The sequence below is a fragment of the Pithys albifrons genome, chromosome 5, assembly GCF_047495875.1.
Source record: "Pithys albifrons albifrons isolate INPA30051 chromosome 5, PitAlb_v1, whole genome shotgun sequence".
Taxonomy (NCBI): domain Eukaryota; kingdom Metazoa; phylum Chordata; class Aves; order Passeriformes; family Thamnophilidae; genus Pithys; species Pithys albifrons.
Window position 1 is genome coordinate 16,962,660 of NC_092462.1, and position 22,075 is coordinate 16,984,734.

At 45.1% G+C, this 22,075-nt stretch overlaps 1 protein-coding gene across 15 annotated transcripts in view; it reads left to right on the top strand.

The window, feature by feature from the left end:
• SEC31A (SEC31 homolog A, COPII coat complex component) overlaps positions 1-16,173 on the top strand; it is a 42,128-nt gene extending 25,955 nt beyond the window's left edge. For 2 of the 15 annotated variants that reach the window (XM_071555778.1, XM_071555784.1), the window contains 9 exons: positions 1,905-1,997; positions 2,648-2,777; positions 3,783-4,139; positions 7,585-7,632; positions 9,116-9,174; positions 11,199-11,465; positions 11,855-11,974; positions 14,510-14,581; positions 15,443-16,173. In XM_071555778.1, the coding sequence (XP_071411879.1) occupies positions 1,905-1,997; positions 2,648-2,777; positions 3,783-4,139; positions 7,585-7,632; positions 9,116-9,174; positions 11,199-11,465; positions 11,855-11,974; positions 14,510-14,581; positions 15,443-15,622 (1,326 nt within the window). In that variant the 3' untranslated portion in view covers positions 15,623-16,173. The remainder of the gene's footprint in view (positions 1-1,904; positions 1,998-2,647; positions 2,778-3,782; positions 4,140-7,584; positions 7,633-9,115; positions 9,175-11,198; positions 11,466-11,854; positions 11,975-14,509; positions 14,582-15,442) is intronic. The other 13 variants (XM_071555787.1, XM_071555790.1, XM_071555789.1 and 10 more) reach the window with 11 other exon arrangements.
• Positions 16,174-22,075: the final 5,902 nt, after the last annotated feature.

Sequence of the window (22,075 nt, forward strand, 5' to 3'; positions counted from 1 at the left end):
TGTATCACAACCCCTTGAGTTAACGCCGAGTTCTCGCAGGCACAACCCCTTGAGTTAACGCCGAGTTCTCGCAGGCACAACCCCTTGAGTTAACGCCGAGTTCTCGCAGGCACAACCCCTTGAGTTAACGCCGAGTTCTCGCAGGCACAACCCCTTGAGTTAACGCCGAGTTCTCGCAGGCACAACCCCTTGAGTTAACGCCGAGTTCTCGCAGGCACAACCCCTTGAGTTAACGCCGAGTTCTCGCAGGCACAACCCCTTGAGTTAACGCCGAGTTCTCGCAGGCACAACCCCTTGAGTTAACGCCGAGTTCTCGCAGGCACAACCCCTTGAGTTAACGCCGAGTTCTCGCAGGCACAACCCCTTGAGTTAACGCCGAGTTCTCGCAGGCACAACCCCTTGAGTTAACGCCGAGTTCTCGCAGGCACAACCCCTTGAGTTAACGCCGAGTTCTCGCAGGCACAACCCCTTGAGTTAACGCCGAGTTCTCGCAGGCACAACCCCTTGAGTTAACGCCGAGTTCTCGCAGGCACAACCCCTTGAGTTAACGCCGAGTTCTCGCAGGCACAACCCCTTGAGTTAACGCCGAGTTCTCGCAGGCACAACCCCTTGAGTTAACGCCGAGTTCTCGCAGGCACAACCCCTTGAGTTAACGCCGAGTTCTCGCAGGCACAACCCCTTGAGTTAACGCCGAGTTCTCGCAGGCACAACCCCTTGAGTTAACTCTGTGAGCTATCCCCCTGTGTTATTGGATTTTCAGGGAGTTCATGCTCAACAAGAAGGGCTTGAAAAAGTGTTGTCAGAAAGGTGCCCAGCAGTATGCTGATGAACCAGAATGGAGAAAAATTACATATTTGGGTCTTAGGATACTTACTGTGACTTCCTTTTAAGAAAGTGCGTATGTAGGACTTGATCAATCTTGAAGCAGCCTTTGTTTAATTGCTGTCCCAAACAGGAACATGTACTTTAAACCTGGATTCCTTTCAGCATAGGTTTTTTGAACTCTTCTTTATCTGGTTAACTAAGGCATGAAAGGAAGTGAAAAAGTCTTTTCGATGACTTCAGTGATGAATTATGCAGACACTAATGGTGGTTGTTGTACAGCTGACTGTGCCATTAGCCTGGCACTGTGTGGGGTTAGAGCCACATAGCCAGCTAAGCCAGCCAGGACTGCAGGGTCACAGCTTTCCCTCTGCCTATGCTCAGATGGTTGTTGAACTCTTCAGCCCTGGCCATGTGACCCTCTGTTGGGCAGCACACCCATTATTTGCCCAGGGATGTCACAGTTATAGGAGGTTTATGGTTCCTGTCCCATCAGAAAGGTAGAAGTGGTCGTATGGAATTGAAGGGGTTTGAAGTGGCAGAGAAGCAAGATAGAGGAAAGGAGCTATAGAAGACTGACTGGTTAGCAATTGCCATTAAGATGTGTATTTATGCATGTGCAAGTGCTGAACATCAGATTTTAACCTTTTTTAATTCATCTTGAGCTCAATTTAAACAGACTTTTTTGTGTGAGGCAGTATGCTGGAATTTAACTTAGTACTTGCAGCTGTGGTTAGTGATGCTTGGTGTCATGGACTAATCACAGGGTACAGGGGAGCTTTTGCAGTAGGAAAATGTGATGAAAGAGGGAGACCTGGCTCACTGGCATATATAACACTGCACTTGCTCCACAGCCTATTGTAGCTGCAACTCCACTGTGCTTCATTTTCACTCTGCAATTCACTTTGGCTCCAGTTCACAGTGATTTTGTCTGTCTTGAGTGCATTTTTCCTTCTTTCTCTGAGATTTTATGGCTGTTACAAGTGCCAGCATGCAAACCTTCTTGCATCTTGTTTTGTCAAACCCTTTAGACTTTTTTATTGTTTTGTTTTCCATGATTGGTATTTCTTTGTTCGATTCAGGTTAGAATTGCCCCTACTGTCACTACCTGGAGTAACAAAACTCCTACTGCCCTTCCCAGCCATCCTCCTGCAGGCTGTCCCTCTGACACACAGGTATAACCTTCATTATTCCTCTCTGAGCCCCTGCTCCACCCCAGTATGTCCCCTGGTGTAGTCTGTATGCTTGACGTATTCTGGTGCAGATAGACAGAAGGAGCAGCTCTGGTGCTCTGGTTTTACTCCTTTTCATCTCATTACTTTTTTTTTCACCAGCACCCAGATGGGTGACTCGAAAGCCTTGAGTGGGAGCTCAGTGTGATTTGAGCCTCCCCAGCCCTTGCCCCACACTGGAATATTTGAAGTATGATGTTATTTTTCATTTCTCCCCTTTCCATGGAAATCGGAAGCTTCAGAGTTAATGTTTGTTTAGTTGAAAGATGGCAGGGTGCTCTCAGTCTGCCTGAATAACAGGCAGCACTAGCAGGGACCTCTTCCTTGTGCAGGAAGGTGTGTGCTGCTCTGCTTGCTGCTGAAGTCACTGCACATACAGGCTGTGCTTTCAGTGCTAGGCTGGGCACCCTCAGGCACTGGGCTGTTTGGAGGTATTTGCCCCATGCTGGTTGTTCTTCCAGGGAATGTGGTTTCAGGTCTTGAGATGTGAACTGATCATTTTGTTAACAGTTCAGCACTGCATTAATGTTGCTGACTAAATCTTATCTCTCCCAACCTGAAATTTAATTTTTCCTGAAATCTTTATGCTACAGGGAGACAACCCACCTCCTCCAGGGTTTATCGTGCCAAGTGCCATTAACCCCAACATGCCGCCACAGCAAGGCACAACTTCCAATTACAGCATGTACTCACAAGCAGGGACACGGCCAACGTACCCACAAAGTAAGTAACAGCAGCTTCACCCTCTCTTCCTTCCACCCAGGTGAACCAGCTACATTTACCTGGGGGTAACCAGTCCCTTGCCTGTGGATGGGAGTGTTCAGACCAAGCCAATCCCATGTTTCCTCTGGGGTGGAGGAGAAAGGGCTCCTGAGACTACATCTGAGGGTTGTCGTTTCATGGTGGGGTTCAAACATTAGACACCCTCTGTCAAACACTGTCTCCTCTGCTGAGAAGGTGTCTTCCCCTATGTCTTAGTCTTGTTCCTCAGCTGGCCCTTCCCAAGAGTGTTCTGGGATCAGAAACTCCAAAGTCTGAGTCCTGGAAAAGCAGCACATGCCTGGTAAAGAGAGACACAGCTCATCTGTGTGCAGCTGAACCATCCACTTCTCAGTGGGACTCCTTGAAGATAGGAAAGGGGATGAAGAAACGAGGGCAGTAGTAGAGATGAGTGAGGGGGAGGACAGAGCACTGACACTCAAGGCAGGGACTGAAAGTACAGGTGTGAGGGAGGAAGAATGGGCTTAGATGGGCAGGACTGGTAGTGAGATTAAGCTGTGGGGCCCACAGTGAAAGGCTGTGAGCTTACACTCACTTCCAGTCTGTTGTCCATTTCCTTGGCCTAGGATTTTGCTTTGTGCAAACCTGGGACAGGCCTTTCCTTTCGCTGTGAGACACTGAGGATTGCAGTGGCCCACAAGACAGCAGTGTCTATGTGCTCCAGCCCTGTCCCAGGTGGCACGGTGGCTCTGGGCCAGAGAGTGTGTGGGGGAGAAGAGTCCTTGCAGCCAAGGCCATTCTTTCCGTGCCTCCCTGCTCCCAGTGGCGGGCTGGGATTTTGAACAGTGCTAGAGTACAAGCAGGGTTGTGGGAGCCAGGATTTGGCTGGACAGGTAAGTGGTTTGAGGAGGTAGGGGCATGAAAAGAGTTGGGTGAAGAAGAAAGCAGAAGAAACCTGTTCCTCTGTTATGAACTCACTGACTGAATATTTTCTCTCCCTGTTTGTAGCTTATCAGGCCACGCAGCAATACTCCTCTGGAACAGGGGGACCAGCTCTCTATCAGCCTCAGCAGCCTATCACTGTCCCTGCTTCAGCCTCTTACCCAAACCCTGCCCCTAACACTGCTCCTCCCTACCTGCCCTCTACCCCTGCCCATCCCATGCCCTCCCCTCTGTACCCTGGGCAGCCTCAACCTTCCCCAACAAGCCTGAATCCCATCTCCCCCTTCCCTGTTCCTTCTCCTGGCACATCCTTTCAGCATGGCAGGCCAGGACCTCCAGCAACTTCTGTGGCTTATGCATTACCTACTGGACCAACAGGTACTCTGCCTGCAACCAGTGACCTTCCTGCATCCCAGAGAACAGGTCTGCGCTTGGACAGGGGGCAGGCAGGGAGGGGGGGAGGATTTTGGTCTTTACTCACTCAGGTCAATATGCACCTTTGCCTTGTGAATGCTCTGCATGAGTTTGCTTTTGCTTAGAGATAAATTCAAAGCATTTCTAAAATACCTCATCATCCCTGTGCGTATGGCAGTGGCACAGCTGCGTTGCTGCAATGAGCACTTGGTGAGCAAGTCACACCTTGCCATGGTCACAGAGCTTTTGTCTTGCCCAAGACAAGATGCTACAGCAGTCTTGTTATGAGCCTGTCATATGCCATGGGTGGATGGTGGCACAGCTGTACCTCGTGCGGCCGGTGTCAAAACCTGCTCTGTGACCAGAGAGCAAAATACAAAATTGGACAAGTTTTTCTGATCGCTGCTGACAAGATGATCCCAATTCTCCTCACAGAATGATTTTGTAAATGTGATTTGTCCCTGTGTCCCTGGCATCTTGAGCAGCCTTTCAAGCCCCAGGATTGCCAGCGTATTTCATTTAAACACGATTCCTGCAGCATCAGCTCACTTCCTTTATTTTGTTCCTACCCACTTAGTGCAATGGGATTTCCTCTACCTGTGAATGCCTTAAAAGATAATCAGAAGTGATTTAGAAATGCTTTTACATGTCTCTTTCTTGAGTGCAATTAAAAGCATGTGTGTGTGGCTGACATAAAAGCATGTTTGAGCATGCTTGGTGAGAGAGCACTGGCTAAGGTGGGACTCCATGTCTGCCTGTGACTGCCTGTATGTCGCTGTTTGCTGTGGGACAGTGACCTCACTTGCCACAACAAACCTGTCTCTTCACATAGCAGCCTGTGAAACAGCAGCTTCACATACGTCAGATAGTGCAGGAAGCATGAACAGTCCTTTCCTAACTTGGTCATAGACATGTTTCACATCCAGATGGTCCAGCTGAAGTGTCAAGGACTGGATCTGGGAAGCAGAGTGTGAAGGGAATATTAAGAAAGATTTGAGAGATGTTTCAAAGATGTTGACTCTTCTGACAGGCTCTAATGAGCCCACTGTGATTCCCCCTCTTATTTTAAAGTCTGTTAGCGCTGAGGCAGTGCAGAAAAGGCATTTTGTCTTGGTCTTGGCAATGTGAGTCCTATGAGTAGATGCTCCAGGCATCCTTTAGGCTGGCAGCTCACACCTCTCATGACATTGCCTTCACACACACCCTCATGTTTTGGAGAGAAATCGTCTTTCACTTTGTCAAAAAATAGGACTAGTGTAGGGCTGCCAGAGTTGCAAGGGGAGAACAGGCCTTTTCCTTGTATTGTGCAGCCAGATCTGGTGTCCTCTCTGGTGTGCTGTGACTTCTCCTGATCCCACACTACAGGGCATGTCAACACTGAATCTCCAAGCTAGGGGAACTATTACATTGGATAGAGAAAGAGTTATTGGATAGGGTTTCTACGCCTGGGATGTTAAGCAGGACATTATAATGCAGACAGCATAGTTTCTGCACCTCCAAATAAATGCTGGGAACAAGAAAATTGTTCTCTCTTTTCCATTTTACTACTCAACTTGCATCACTGGCAGTCATCTCAGATCTACCTCTTGCGAAGTTTGTTGCAGTGAAGTGACATTGTCCATGTGATGTGCTCAGAGTGGGTGAAGCTCTGTGCTCTGGACAATAGAAATGAGGAACATTACTGACAATACCAGTTGGTTTGTAAAATGGCATAATACACACAGACAGTAGTCTAAAACATCCTGCTTATGTCATTTTAATATAAGGGGAATTGCAGCAGTCATCTGTATTGCCTGGCCAAATTTCCTTTTGAAATTAAATGTTGTTCATACCAGGCTTTTTATAAAACTTTCTGACAACTGTCCATGCTCCTTATGTTGTTCCCAGCAGCTGTAGTGAGAAGGTGGCCAGTATAAAGTGTCAAGTGCTCAGGAACCCAAACTTGGGCATCTTCTCTGATTTCTGGCAAACAGCAGCCTTAGTCAGAAATGCAGAGGTGGACTTCAGAGCATGGTAAAGTGCTGAGGCCAGGATAGCTCATGAATGTGGGCTGCTGGCACACAAGTGCTGCCTGCAGCTGGTGAACTATGATAAAAAGAAAAAGGGTGTCTGAAAAGCACACTCTGTTCTCTTCCAGTGTTTAGATTACGCCTTTCAAAAAGCATGCAAACAAGAAGGAAAAATACCCCTTGTTTTGTAAGTGGAAAAATGACAGTGTGCATGCTTAATATGCTTAACCACCAGCATATTTCCAAGCAGCTGCATTGCTGAGTGAAGGATGCCTTGGCATGAGATCCTCTAGAACCACAGAAATCTGCAGCAAGAAGCAAATCTCACCTGTAATTCAGTGTTCTAGTGCAGAGCATATAGTGATGCTGGTCTTGGCATTGAAGTGGTGTGCTTTTGTGTGTGGTGATAATCTAATCTGGGAACATGATGTTTCACTGTGATTAAAGGGAGGGGGTAAGGCAGGAAGGAAGAAGTTCAAATCTGAAGTCTTGAAAGGCTCCTGACCTTTGAACTGGCTTGGATTTAAAGATGCACTTAAAGAAACAGTTCTGTAAATATCTTCTAGGTTTTTGCAAATGCATATCGCATCAGTATGTTAAGCTGTCCTTGGAGTTTCAATAAGCAAGGAAAGCCCACACTTAATTTCATTTTCAACCTTTCTCACTTTGTTTTGTAATAGATCTTTGAACCTTCTTTCAAGGGAGTTTTAATTTTCAGCATCTTGAATGCTGTTTGAAACTGTGATAGATCAATTCTTAGCTAAAGGAAGGGTTTGCACTTGAACAATAAGCACATCAGACCAACCCCAGAGACAGAAGTTATCCCCAGAGTTCCTCTTTGTTTTAAAATAGTGAAGCCTTTATTGTTTGTGTCATTTGGATTTGTTGCTCAGTCTGAGAAGGCAATGTGTCATTTTTGTGTGAGTGTAAAGCTGCTATGTGAGCATACTTTTGTTGCTGGGCTGCATGCAGTTGAGTGTGTGCCTTGATTTGAGAAAATACTTGGATATCCACCTTGGAGTCAAGTACTTTAAGCATCTCTTGAAAAGCTTTCTGGAACAGTAAAATGATATTGAGAAGATTGCTGTGAAGAGTAATGGTCTGTCGGCTGCACTGGAATAGAAAATGAGAACACCAGAGATAAGAAAATGAGCTAGAAATCTGCAAAATTTGTTAAAACAACTAAAACACTGATTTACTGCGTGGAAAGAACAAGGCTTGTTTTTGGGGAACATGGACAAAAGCAGTTCCATGGGGTGGTTTGAACAAATGACTCATCTCTAAACTGACATTGGTATTAGTTTAGGTGTTTTTAATCCTGAGTTCTTGTGCTTATCGAAACTAAATTGCTAATCAAAAATTGCAGACCAATTGTTTTATTGTTTTTTAAGAAAAATCTTTTGAAGAAAATCTTTTTTTTAGTTCTCTTTGCATTTTATCTGCAGAAAGCCTACCAACTCAAGACCAGGCCTCTCCCTTTGCAGGTGAACTAGGTACCACCTAACCTGAAAATAATTACAGCCACTACATGAAATTAATTGAACAGACATCAATTATGCATATGTTCTTCAGAGAACACTGTATGATGCTGTTTGCTAATCAGACGTTAATCAAATCAATTTTTAATTTCTTAATTAAAACCAATAACAACATATCTGGAATTTTTAACCACAGAAATAAAATCTGGTTTTCCTTTTTTAAAGCAAATTATTCCAGGAAGTTAACAGTGGTAGCAGTCTGGGACATTTTCCTAATGTGTTACTACCCCTATCAGCACTGCAGCAGTTAGAGTCCCTGGATCTGAAATACCCTGGGATTTTCTGGATAGGGAGGAATAGAGGAGCCCTGAGGGCACATGGCTGCCAGAAGATGTGGCACTGCCTTTGGTGAAAGAGAAAGCACATGTGAAAGGGGTTTTAAATTGTTCTTAATTTACCCCTTTAACATACTCTCCATGTGGAACCTGTTTAACAAAAGATCGGGAGCAAATTCTGCAGTGATGTTAAGCTGTGCTGTGTAAGGTTGAATTCATCATCTGCTAAGTGAAAAACACTGTGGTGAAAAAGTCCATTGAGCAGGGATTTGGTTTTGTTGGCTTTTTGTGGCTTTGTGCAATAAATCCTGATTACTGGATGAGGCCGTGGTAATGCTGGGATGTGATGCTGTGGTCCCGATTACACGTGCTCCGGGATGACATGGGGGGCTGGCTCTAATGCACTAATGTGGGCTTTGGTGCACAAACCTTCCAGCTGCACAGAGCCTGCTTTCTTGGAAGATCACAAGGTTTGGCACAGAGCAGCATCCCAGACTTGGAGTAAATCTGCTCAGACATCCTCTGTGCTTCTTCCTGTTTCAAACAAATTGCCCATGGTGCAGAAAGCTAGATTTTTTCACCTTGCTCAAGCAGCTCTGCTCTGATTTTTGGAATACTAAGCACCCAAAAACATGCTGTAGCTGGCAGAGGAAACCTGAGGTTTTGTCTCTTTTGTGTCTCTGGGGTGGCTGGGTGAATCTGGCCTGAAATGTTTAAGGCTCCTGTTGCCTCTTACACCTCTTCTTTCTGTGCAGTGTTGCTGGAGAACGTGTCTTAACTGTCATGTATAAATGTCACATATAAGCTCTCTTTATATATAGAGTCTGTGGAGCAGAGCTGTGTTTTGGGCATGGTAGGTCCCTTTCAAAGGGCATGTCTGCTCAAAGCTTTTTTCCTGCAAGAGAAGAAAAAAATTAATAATTAAGTTATTAATTTGAGAACAGTTGGTTAAGATCCCAAGCATACACAGTGGGTGCAGAGCCCAAAGGGTCTGGGGTGTTGGGAGGCTTGGCTGGTACAGCAGCTGCTCTAGCCCTCAGGAGAGGGCAGGCTCTGCCAAGGCCCTGCCAGTAGAGCTGTGATGGGGAGCTGGCTCAGCTGAACTCAAGGCATCGCTGTCCTCATCCAAGGTACTTACAGTTTCTGTTTTCTTTCTGTCCTAGGGCCTCAGAATGGCTGGAATGACCCTCCCACCCTGAACAGAGCTGCCAAGAAGAAGAAGGTACTCTGGGAAGTCCTGCCTCAACACAATTGAGGGCTGGTCACTCGAAAAGCAGTAATTTGAGCTGCTCCTGGAACACTTGTTGGCAGGAGAAGGAAAGAGAAGGGTTAGCAAATGAAAGGTGCACCTCAAGAGCAGAAATGGCTTTTATGACTCTCCAATATGCATTATCTCTCTCAAAATACTTAAGCCTATAAAGAGACGGTGGTTTTTTTGCTGAAGTTACGGTTGTTAATAACAACACTGATCCTGGTTTGAAGGAAATGCTTCTGAGTGTTTTCATCTGTGGTAAAGCAGTGGAGTTTTACAGGAGATGATACTTAGGCAAAATTATGAGGCTGTGCAAATTGTTACAGGTTATTGACTTCGCTTGAGCTGAAAGCAATTTATCCTGATTAAGGGTCTGACCCTGAGAGATCAGTTGAGAGTAAGACAATTTTCATGATGGAGATAATGTAGTTTTGTAAAACGGATTTAGGTTGCAGCAGGGCAGAATAACTGCGGACACCTGGCACAGAGCACAGTGAGCCTTTTCCTCCCCCGATGCTGCTGTAGTCTGGAGTATTTCCATGGCAGTGAGTGCCACCCACTGCTCTCTGACCTTGGTACATTTGGGAAGCAAGAGTTACTCTGTAGCATGCAAAGTGTAGGGAGAACAAAAAAACGTTAGAGCAGGCCAGGGAAGGTCTGGGTGAAGGTGAAGGCAGAAGTCTCCCTTAGCCTTTGGTTTTGGTCTCTGCAGTTCAAGATAAGAAGCTTTGGGAGGCTGGATCAAGGACACTGTGTGCTTCTCACTGCCCCAGGGCTGGGATGTTTGTCCCACAGCAGCTGTCTTTGAGGCTTCAGGCTCTGGAGTAGAAGGAAGAAAGTTGTTAGAAAGGATAACTGCTAGACCTGAGAGCTCAAGAAGCAGCCTTCTGCAAACGGGGTTTTTGTTACTGCTGTGTATGTGTGTGTGTGTTACAGTCAGAATTTCTGCCATAGCCAAGGCTTGAGGGCTGGCTCTCTTCTAAATGAGGAGTCATGCTTGTTCCCTGTTGGGTATTTAACAAATCTGTCAGTCATGTTTCTATGTTTGTTTCCCTTCTGTCCACTGTCTGAGGGGTGGTTTAGGATATTATAAGATGACTCACCACATGGACTATTATAAAGTTGAAGAGATGTCTGGCATTTTGAGCCATAATTTTAAACTGTTTTCTTCCTAACTAAGAACTTATTCACCACTCGAAAGTTTATTGCTCTGATTCATTGCTTTTATAACTGAATTTGCTGTTGATTTTGGATTTTTTTTTTTGCTATCCCAAACCACTAGCATCATTCATTCAGGGTTCTGTAATCTTTCCTTTTTTTCCATGTGCACTCAAAGAAATGTGCATGTTCCCATAGAAGCCCTGTATTTTGTTTGGATTTCTGTACCATGCATAGCAGAGGCCAGTAGTTCATTTTGTTGTTTCTTCCCTCTACCAAATGTTTCTGAAACACCCCTGTGTAAAGACTGGCAGATGCTTAGGGATGAGTCTGAAATGCAGCCATAATCTGTCTTAGCACAAACCTGTGCACCAGAGGCTTGAAAGGCTTTCAGAAGCATTATTGGAGCATGTTGCTAGCTGTGACCTCCCTACTGCATGGACAAAAATACACCCTTGGAAGTGAGACAAAAATCTAAATATAATGACCCAAGAGTAAGAATAGATGTAGGTGTAGGTTAGTTTTCTCTTCTAATACTGCTGGTCTGCCAAACCTCTGTTTTGTGCCCTTGGCAGAGGGAGGGTGGCTCTGATTTGAAGTGGCTGCACCCAGTTCTTGGGGCCAGAGGCAGGCTAGACTGTCTCAAGGTACTTCTTACTGTGCAGCCAGAGGAATGGATTTGTTTAGCCAGACTGAAATCCTGTTATTTCTATATCCAGAGCTCTCAATTACTGTGGGTTGGGAGGTCTGTAAGAGCTGGGCATTGTGCTCTGCCCACGGTAGCCACAACACCATAAATGCAGTTTATTTTTTGGTTTTATTTTGGTTTTCCCCAGGTCCCTGATAACTTCCTGCCTCCAGTTCCCATCACTTCCCCCATCATGAACCCGCTGGCGGATCCGCAGCCTCAGATGCAGCAGCCTCCAGGTCCGGCAGCTCCGGCCGGTGCCCCCAGCCTGCAGCCTCTGCACCTCCCCGTGGGGACACTGCTGCAGGGTGGCTTCCAGCCTGCCCAGCCCCTGGGGCCATCCATCCTGCCACCTGCTGCTTCCAAACCCAGCACGGAGGGGGCCCCTGGCGCCCCAATTGGCAATGCCATCCAGGTAACAGCCCCAGCACTGCGTGGCTGTAGGTTGTCCATCAGCAGAGCCTGGCATCCTGTTGGCCAGGCATTTCCTGTACCTGCAAAATGCGCTGTGGAGTTTTTAGTCACTAGGTTTGCACCATGCTGGTGTTTTGCTACTGCAGTCTTCACTCAGATGGCACTTTTTTGCAATTAATACTATAGTCAGTATGGGCCAACAAGCTTCTTCCTTCTGCAGCTTCACAGCTTCCCAGAGGGAGCAACAGCAGAGGCTGATAATGTCACCTCCACACACCCACAGGAAGAAATAGGAGTTGTGCCAAGCTAGCTAATGATGCCACTTGTTTTAGTCAAAAACAACATGTGGGCACAGTGACCTGGAAAAGCCTCACCTGTTCTGTTTCTCAGCACGTGCAGGCACTGCCAACAGAGAAGATTACCAAGAAGCCCATCCCTGAGGAGCACCTTATTCTGAAGACAACATTTGAAGCTCTTATCCAGAGGTGCCTGCTGTCCGCCTCTGATCCGGTAGGTCCCTGCAGTGTTCCCAGAGCACCCCTGTGTTTGGATGAATGTGCTGCTGCCTGCAGCACAGGTGACCATCACAGCCTCTCCGTGGTCCCTCTAAAGGCTGCTTTGAGCAGCCACGAGCAATGTGTAAGAAAGCCACATGCACATAGGGTGTGGAAATCTGAGGTCAACACAGCCCATCTGCCCAAGTACTCTGACTCTGGTTCTTACAGCCCTCAGCCTGGGCAGAGCCTGATGATGCTGTTTATGGGCAGGGAATTAACCCACTGCAGCCTCCTGTGCTGCTCTCTTTAGGGGAGGAGGGTTGGAATTGGTTACAGTTAAGGTTTTGATGGTTAAAAAGTTAATTAAAAATTCTAAAACCTTCAGAGAGAGCTGTCTGCCTTTCTGTCAAGTGATCTCTGTGGAGGCATGCCCTGTACATTTACTTAACTGCTTCTGCTTTTTATAATTCAGAGCATGAAGCAGCTGGTATTATGCCACGTCTGAGCCGAGGCTCACATACGTGAATACACACCTCCAATTTTGATCTCTGATTTCCAATAACAAGCTCATTTCAAAAGATAAAAATGACTAGCAGAGAAGTGCAAGGTTAGCAGCTTTAGCACAACCACTGGAGCTGGATAGGAAAAACATTTCCTGTGGCAGCCAGCACTTTGTAAATGAGCCATCCTTTTTAAAGCTTCTCATTTAATTCTGGTGGTCAGTAAATAACATGCTACCCCAAAGCACAGATGCTGACTGTTCAGCTTGTGCCTGCCACATGCTGAAGGGTGGTGCTGGTGCTGTGCAGAGGGCTTTGTGCACTAAATTTGCTTTGTTAGCAGCACAGACTCATGCTCTTGTTATATATATATAGTGTATACTGCACACTCTTTGACCTTTTCTTCCTCTGAGTGCCCCTTCTCCCAGACAAAGAAGGCAAAAGCATTCTGCTCACATCTGCACCTAGAGATTGCTTTTCTGCTCCACCAACACATTTTGCTTGCTTCTTGTTAAGTCTCTCTGATTTTCTTAGGCAGAGCAAGTGTTTCAGCACACAGAGAAGAGACACCACCATGACTGTACACATCAGTTACTGTCAGAACAAATGCAGACACTATTGATTACATTCTAAAGCAGAAGATGGGAACAGGAAGCAAAGAGTGAGAAGGACAACCAGGTTGCACTTCTGCCTCATTTTTCTGGCTGGAGAGATGTCTTGCTGTTCATGAGACACAATTTATTCTTTGTTGTCCTAGCTGACCATCTGTAAAATGAAAATGGTGTGTTCTCATGTTTACGATTTTGAAACAAATGTTAACGAAGTTAATGTATCTGAGTTACCCAGTCCAAAAAAATGAACCAATTTCTTACCTGCTCCTCCTGGGGTACTTTTCCTTACCCGTCTCAGTTCCTTGACAGCATAACTGGTGCTGAGGCGCTTTCCACACATGGCACAAGATCCATGTGCTGTGTTCTCCTTTATGTCCTCTGCCATCTGAACAGCTTTCTCTAATTTCTAGCACAGCAGGCAGCCATCAGCGTGTCTTCACTCTTGAGCTAGAGCATTCCCATAGGCTTTGTTTTCTCTCTAGGCAATATTTAATCCAGATAAATGTTTCCAGTTGCCAGGGAAAATGGCACTATCCCATGTGAAGGTGGATTGATGTGCATGCTAATTTAGGGGGAAGTTCCATTACTCTTGTGCACTGATGTCATTTCTGCTCCTGTCCACAAGCTTTTTTTGTGCTCCTGCAGTTGTAACCCTGATGCTTTATCAGGATCTGGATTAAAATCTACAATTTCTGTGGATGTTGGTTTAAAAAAAAAAGGTAGATAAAAAATGCATTTCTTCAGTAGCTGCTGCTGCAGATGGAATATACTGGTGTTATTTTAAGAGCCTTTGGTGGCAAAATAACTCCAGGTACATCAGGGAGTGGTTTATTCTATAAAAGTCATGGCACAAAGGATCTGTGAGGACATTTTGGGGTAGGCTATTAGTTTTTCTATTGACAATAAAAACTTATGAACTCCTGGCATTACTATCATATGAGGGAAAATATAGTTAGGATTTGCCAAAAATGATGACTGAGTTGTACTTATTTAGACTTGAGTATCTGCATGTGCCCTTAAGCTCTCATTGATGTTGCTGGATGCTTGATTCCAGTAAGAATTTTATCCAGTTATTATGCTTCGCCATTGAACCATAGAAAAAAAATTGGTACTGCAGCTCAGAATTCTATTACTTTTTTATCAGCTATACCAGGGGGTTTTGGAAATGACCAGTGGCTTTTGGGATGCACCTCTATGGTTTACTATTTCTCTGTAATGACCTAAAGTGGTTACATGTGGAGAACTACAGTCACATCATGTGGTGTTTCCTAACAAAATCTGGGGAGAAAAGTACAGAACAAAGAATTCAAATGATGTGTTTTGAAGACGTTGTTGAGGAAGGAATTTGATGTGCTGCACGGACCTCTTTGCAGTGATATCAGATCAGTATGGTGTTCTTTAAATCCCTGTATTTTAGTGTCTTCATTTCTTTTGCAGCAAACCAAGAGGAAACTGGATGATGCAAATAAACGCCTGGAGTTTCTATATGACAAACTTAGGGAACAGACAGTAAGTTCTGTTTTACTTCCTCCCACCCCCCAATCAAATAATGCCAATTACTTAATTGGTGGTGTGGACCCCTCTGCAATATGTAGCAGGTGCTTGTTCTTTATTTGAAAAAGTATGCTTCAAATCCATTTGTTGGATGTTTGCATGGATTTCTTAGAAAACAGCTAGATAGTGTGCTTAGCCCCAAATGCCTGTGCAGACTTTACAGTGTTTTGGGGTCATGTCATGAGTTTTATGCTGCTGTGCAGAGACTGTGCTGATCCAAAGAGCAGAGCTCCTTGCAGCTGGCACTGTTTCTCTGCTCCCAGCAGGAAGTGAGACACAGCCTGAGGTCAAAAAAGAACTCAGGGGACTTAAATGTTGGAGGTTCATTGACTTCACTGGAAGGCAGTGTGCGAGTACTTTTGAAGATCTGGTAATTTTTCCAGTTTGGCAGAATAAAGGACTGTGCTTAGATGTCTTAGTACCTTAGGATTAAAGTGATCTAATCCTGTTATTGTCAGGCCATGTTTGCTGAGCAATTAACTTTAGCCCAAAGCCATAAAAGCCCAGTAGGTTTTTCACAGTGCCACAGTCTGTCACAGCAGGTCTCCCACTTTCCCAGGGAATTGCATCCAGGGGCTGGCAGTGAAGGCTTGCAGGGCTTAGCAATGCTGCAGAGAAGGTATGTTGTGGTTGAAGTCTGTTTGACTTCCTGATGACTGTTTCCTAGCGGGATGAAGCTCTGAAGGTGGCTATCCCTAAAGAAAGGGCCGTATTGCTTCACCTTCCTGAGGGCCACTCAGAATTTCTGTTTTCTGGCATTCGTGTACAGAGCTGTTTTTCCTTTCTGCTGACCTGCCTTGCCTGGCTTCCTTGCAGCTCTCTCCAACCATCATCAGTGGTTTGCACAATATTGTGAAGAGCATTGAAACCCGCAACTACCAGGAAGGACTGAACATCCACACACACATTGTCAGCACCAGCAACTTCAGTGAGACCTCTGCTTTCATGCCAGTTCTGAAAGTTGTCCTCACCCAGGCCAATAAGCTGGGTGTGTGAAGTAGCTCTGCACCTGCAAAGCCTCGATGGTTGCTTTTCCAAAGAAGTGCATTTCTACAGCAAACATGCAGGAAACGGACCAAATGCTCGTCCTCACAGCATGTCGCGGTAGAGCGCTGACAAATGGCATTACACTCTCCCTGCAGAATACTTTGCTCTAGAAGGGCTCTGGAGCCCTGGTGCTTTTCTTTTTATTTTAATCCTTTTCCCATCCCTAATGATTCTCATCTACAAATAGTATATTTAATGGATGATGTCCCATATTGTCAATTTTTAGATGCATGTTACACTGCTAAACAGTGGCTTTTAATAACAGATGTATGTGGTAAAGCAACAAGATAGGTTGTGTATCAGACCCTAAAACAGATTATCCACTTCCACCCCCCTGTTCCTTATCCACTGGATTAAAAACAGTCTGATCATGTTATAAGTGTACTTGGTCTTTTCATTTTATGAAGCTCCTTGCAGTCCTGTTATTATAACTACATGTTAAATAGCTTAATTGTTCACTGGGGCAAATGAGCAAAATAAAGGCTAATGTGATATTTTCAGTAAGTGTAAATTTATTAAAATGTGTCTTTATGCAGTGCACTGTAGAGACTTTGAACCTGGAGTACAGTGGGGTGGCTTTCTGTTATGTCCTTGGCACAAGGATAGTTCCATGTCTATCACTGAAAGCTCTATGTGGGATACAAAGAACAGCAGATGAAAGAAACATCTGTGTTTGGGGGGGGGAAAAAGTTAGTTTTGCATGAAAACTACTTAAAATATTGGTGCTTGTGGACTGTGGATTTGACAATACATGCCACAAGAAATAATATAAATAACAATCACTGCTAGCTCCTGGGACTTAAACAGATTTGTCAGGCAAAACAATTTTTGTTTTCCTTTCCAGCATTTTCTTACCTCATAAGCATTTTTAATGGGTTAATATAAAGCATTAGTTTGGAGTTGCCTTGTTTCAGGAGTTTAAAAAACAATTGGAGTAATTTTCTTCCCCTTGATCTAGGTTAAATGTTTCTAAATAGTTCTTACAAGAATTCTTACAATTAAATAAGTATGCTTAGTATTCAGCTCCAGTAAATTGGAAGATTTGCAGGCATCCTTTATTCCTCATGCCCTTGATAAAAACTCTAGTGTTGGCTTAATTACATCAGAAACATGAAGTATTTTAATGCTTCCAGAAACTGGTACTACCGAAGAGAAACATTTCGGTCACCAGCCCCACACCTGATTGCTGTGACAATATTATCTGGTAAATACTTTGGCAGATGAGAATGATAACAGCTTGGAGTGCTCCACCTCCCTCCCCTACAGATTTGAAATGAAATGTTGAGGGTCTGATACTAGAGAAGGTGGGAGGGAAGGGGCTGCACAGAAGCAGAAATGTTGACATCTGCAGCTAAAGCAGAATTTGGACAGCACCATATCCCAGGATCTCTGCACATGTGGAGAAGATGCTGCACTGAACTTCTGTGCTAATGCCTCCCTCAGGGCAACTGGGCACTATCTGGCCAGAGAAACACCTTTATGTCTTGATTCAAGGTGGAAAAGAACAATTTTAAATGAAGGAACACATTCAAAGGTAAGTAGGAGAAATAAAAAACACCTCAGTAGGGTGGAAGGCAGGTGTGCTTGGCTGGCCTGGGGCACTGTTCAGCAAGGAAAACAAAAGAGAATCTGGGTATATCAAGATCAAACCGGCAGCTATGAGGTCATGCTAAAGGAATTCAGGAGCTGGTCCTGCATGTGTTCTCACTGAGTGTTTTTGGGAGTACTCTGACAAGAAGCAGGAGTGGTGGCAAGCGTTGTTATGTGAAACTGGCTGTTTCTGGCAGTAACAACTGGAGAGACTTGGTGGTGGTGGCAGAAGTGGGATGTGTTCTGTGGTGCAGTGTGAAGAGTTGTGAGCAAAAGCAGTGATGTAAATTGGAAGCTTCAAAGTTGGGAATAAGAAAAGCAGCAGGACCCAAGAGGATTACTGGGAGAAGCTTCTCTGTAGGATATGGCTGTGTAAAAGCCAAGCAACATTTAATGGCATCTCACAAGCTTTTATGAGACTCCCATCTATGCAAAAAAATGATGCCAAATGAGAAGGGATTCAGCAAGGTACACAGATGTCAGGAACTCAAGAGTAACAGGAAGAAATTAAATAAACTTTGCTTGTTCACCTTGTGAAGAGCATAAGGGAATCAGGTTGATTGGAACTAAAGAACAGTGTTAGCATGAGAACAAATATGGTATGAGCTGGTGATGCATAGGTTTTATCTGGAAAGTGAAGCGGTTAAAAATGAGACCACTAGATCACAGAGAAACACTGAGGGGTTTGAGGTGACAGTATCTTAGAGTACTGTGGTGTTGCATCACTGGCTTGGACACTGTCAGCAATGGAGTAACCCTGCTCTCCTTCCTGAAAGGAAAACTCTCTTCTGCCTCAGCACTTGTCAAGAGCTCAGGACCAAAAAACTGCACTGACCGAGTACATAACAGAAGTGGATGCAAAAATCTGCTCCTGCTCTCCTGAGAGCAGCTGAGATGAATTATCAGCTATGGTGCCGTCTGTTCATATCTTCAAGGAATGCCAAGCAATTAGCCACCCATCTGATATAAATGCAAACGGCCATCTTTGCTTACAGAAGGCAATGAAGCTCTGCCAAGTTATGCTGGTAAAAGAACCTGGCCCCAAATAGCCTAATTTTGATCTCACTGAGTGAGAAGACATTTATGCCATGGCACTAACACCAACCAAGCTACTCCTCTTTGTGGTCCCCCAAGGCTGCAAAATTACAAGAAAAAGGGATGGAAGGAAATTCAAAGATGTAATCTGGGCAGCATGGATGTTGTCTGATGGCAGCTGGCATGAGCAGGTACTTTGCTACTTTAGCAATTACCACCCAAGCAAAAGGACCGGCAAGAGAGTCTGGGAAAGGGCACCATTAATGGAGTTGTCTCCTATTTGCTGGCAAACTGGGATGTAACACAGGCAGTACTGCAGAGAGGGCTGAGTACGGGCAGGATATCTAAGTTAAGTATTTGAGTGAAAACCTTTTTCTGCTTGTAAAGCTCTGTAATGTATTTATCTTAGTTTTCCTGGCAGAAATCCAAGGTCAGCATTAGACATGGATGTTGCAGATTGTCTTCTAATTGCTGCTGCATTTCTAGCCTGTGCAATGTTTACATCAGAGTTGTCCTGTGTTGTGCCTTTTGGATAACACAGCTCCCCATGGCACAGATTGGGAATGTGGGTTTACTGTTTGGTAACCATGTTTTCCCTGCCCAGAAGGAAGCATATGCTGGACTGACTGGACTATTGAGAGAGAAGAGAGGGAGGTCTTGCTGCCATAGTTGTTTTCGCCAAAAAAAATGGAGGGGATGGGCTGTGTTTTGAGAAGCCTGGCAGAGACAGCATGCAGAGCAGTGGCACCACTCTCCCAGAGTTCTGCAGTCTCCCCTCAGCTTCATCCTCACCCTCACTACCATGCTGGTATCTGGTTTCAGCAACACAAACCACCCTGTCTCGGAGTTATGCCTGAGAGGGGAAATAAATTAGACCCTGAGTCAGGTATTTCCTTCCCTCCCTCCCCACTATCTGAAATCCCACATGGTTCCATATCCCTAAGGGTTCACTATTCTGACCTGCTTTAAGCATCCATTGCAAAGGCAGAGGAGCATGTATAGAGCCAAGCATGGCTCAAAGTTTAAGTGAAAAACAAACAGCCAAACATCTGCCACCAGCGGACAGCACCTCCCCTGCAGGAGATGCTGAGCCTCCCATTGAGGTGCCTGGTGCTGAGCTGAGTCGTTCAGCCTTGAACAAGAGCCAAGGCCACTGTCAGAGTGTGCTGAGGAATGTAATAAACAATGGACTGATACCAGAAACAGCTTCAACACGTCCAATCTTAAATGGGTAATTTCCCAGCCTTGACTTGGTGTATGCTGGGTTGATCAGTCTTGTGTTTTCTCTGCTGGGCCTGCAGATCAAACAGATACATCACCAAATGGCCAGTCAGGATGGATGTATGGATAATTTCATGTAATCCTCAACCAAAAGAGGCTAAACTGATTAAAATTCCTGGGAGCTTTAGAGCTGCAAGTTAGCCAGAAGAGCATCTAATTAAGAGAGGATTTATTAAGAAGCACCCAAAAAAAGGCAACTGCAGCTGGCCTGATCAGTAAGTCTGTGCCTGCCCGGACAGCACATAGAAGACTTCTTGGGAACCTGTTGCTCAAATTCTTTGCCAGGCACACAGGAAGCACTTCAATTCACAAACTCTGAGCATGTATTTCGCCACTCTGATGTTTTAGCCTCTGTTTCCTTCTTTATCACTGAAAACGTTTATCTGAGCAATGCTTTGGGATGATTACTTCAGTTTTCAAGGCAAGAGAAAAGAAAGCAAAAAGGCCACTCTTGCCAACATGTTAAATAACTCTGTGCTGAAATGTGATGGTAGCAGGCAGGACTGAGTAGCATTAAAATAATACTCAGTGTTCACATGAACCATTTGCTACCTTTCATCATTGCTGCCCTCTTTCTCTCTTCCATGTGGAGAATTCTAGAAGAATGTTCAAAACGTATCAAAAACAATCTTGGGTTTAATTATATGCTCTCTGCTGATTCACTTGTCTCAGGAGGTGTAGTTAGTAATTAATTAGCACAGCAGACTAATGTGCTTTGTACTAATATCACTCATAAAGCTACTCTCTGCGGGGTCCAGGCCTGCATTCCTAGCAATTGTCTATCAGGAGTTGAGGCCAGAAGAGCCGTTTGGGATGGAGATGAGCCGGTGTTTGCCTGTCTCCCCCTGCTACACCACTCTTGATGCCTGGCAATAGCCTCTCTCTGAACTCCTTTGAGCAACTTTCTGAAGGCAGAAAAGGGTTAGGTCGGATAACTAGAGAACAACAAGTACATTCTGGAGCTGTGCAACATTAGGACTCAATTTTTGATGTTTCTTAAACCTTTGTGAAAATGAAAAACGTAACTCTTCATCTAAGACGTTGCAGAGCCTTTTGAGCCCTTTGCAGCCTCAGCTCCAGAGTACTGTCCCAGCCTGACTCACTCCAGTAAGGCAGAGAGCCTCTAGGTCTCCTGTTACTTGACAACAAGGATTTTTGGTGGGACAGATATCACCCCGACAAGCTACTGCTGCCCATCCATGTGCTGCCATGCAAAGCACAGCACAACAGGCAGGTGTCAGTTGCAGGTTTAAGTGGATCCCCCTGTGCTGCTCACTGCAAAGTGAGAATAGAGAACACACTTTTTCTAAGGGGCAGTGGTGGACCTCTGCAAGCCTACAATGTTTTCTGCTGGAATAGGATGCTCCACAAGATTTACATCTTTGTCATTTGTTCTGACGTTGGTTGTCTTACAGTCAGTTGTGCTAGTGGAGGGTAATCTGTAACCTTCTTCCTTGCAACAAGACAAAAGGATCTGCAGCACAGAGATGCTTGTTCCCATCAGCAATAGGAATCTGCCAGTGAGCGATTCCCAGGTTTGTGTCATGGGCAGCATTTCTTACCTCAGTGCAGATGACGGATGAGCCCTCTCTTGCTGGCAAGGCTATAGAGGATGTGCTGTCACTTGCAGGGTGCACTGAAGCACTACTCAGAACCCGCGCCTATCCATTAAGAAACCTCGTGCAGCATTTCAGCCAGGTTCAGAAAGGCATGCTCTGTCCCAGGGGGAATCACATGCTTGGATGCTGCCTGCAAGTGGATTTGCATCTGTAGCCCTATCCTTGGGCCCATCAGTGAGGTGTGAGCAAGAGCTGTGCCGAGACAGACAACACAGTGAGACTTGTTTGAGGTTAATGCACAGGAGAGCACCAAGGGCTACATAAAAGTCACTGGGCCAAAGCTAAATGTCAGGTGCCTCTTTTACCTGCACAGAAGAGGCATTATTGCAGCACAGGAGGGAGGCCAAACTCAGTAAACAGACAGACAGGCATGACAACAGAAATTCCAGCAGGGATTGCTGGCAAAGGCATGATGGGCAGAGGAGACAGAGGTTGTCACCTTTCTCTTCAAACAATGCCTTGAGTTCTCATTTCCAGCACCTCTGCAATCATCATATCTTCACCATTAAGTGCAGGAGACAAAACCATGCCATTTCCAGATCTCTGAACTACACTCAGGCATTTTCCTTTTTCAGACTTGCACATCCTTTGCTTTTAAAAATATGAACCCTGGAGTATTTATTGAGAAAATCTCTTTTTGCCTTTGTTGCTGTTTTGGTTGCAGCTCCTCAGATTTCTTCTCTAGGCAATTTTGGCTCAGTGAATGTTTCCCAATATTATTTTTTACCAAGGGAAATAGGAGTCAGATCTGCAGAGTCTTTTCTTTGCATTTCTGGGTACTAGCAAGACCTTAATCTGATGGTCCAGATCTCTCTCTGTGGCATGTAGTCCTGACATCATGACCTATGCAGACAGGTAGCTTCCTAAAATAGAGAAG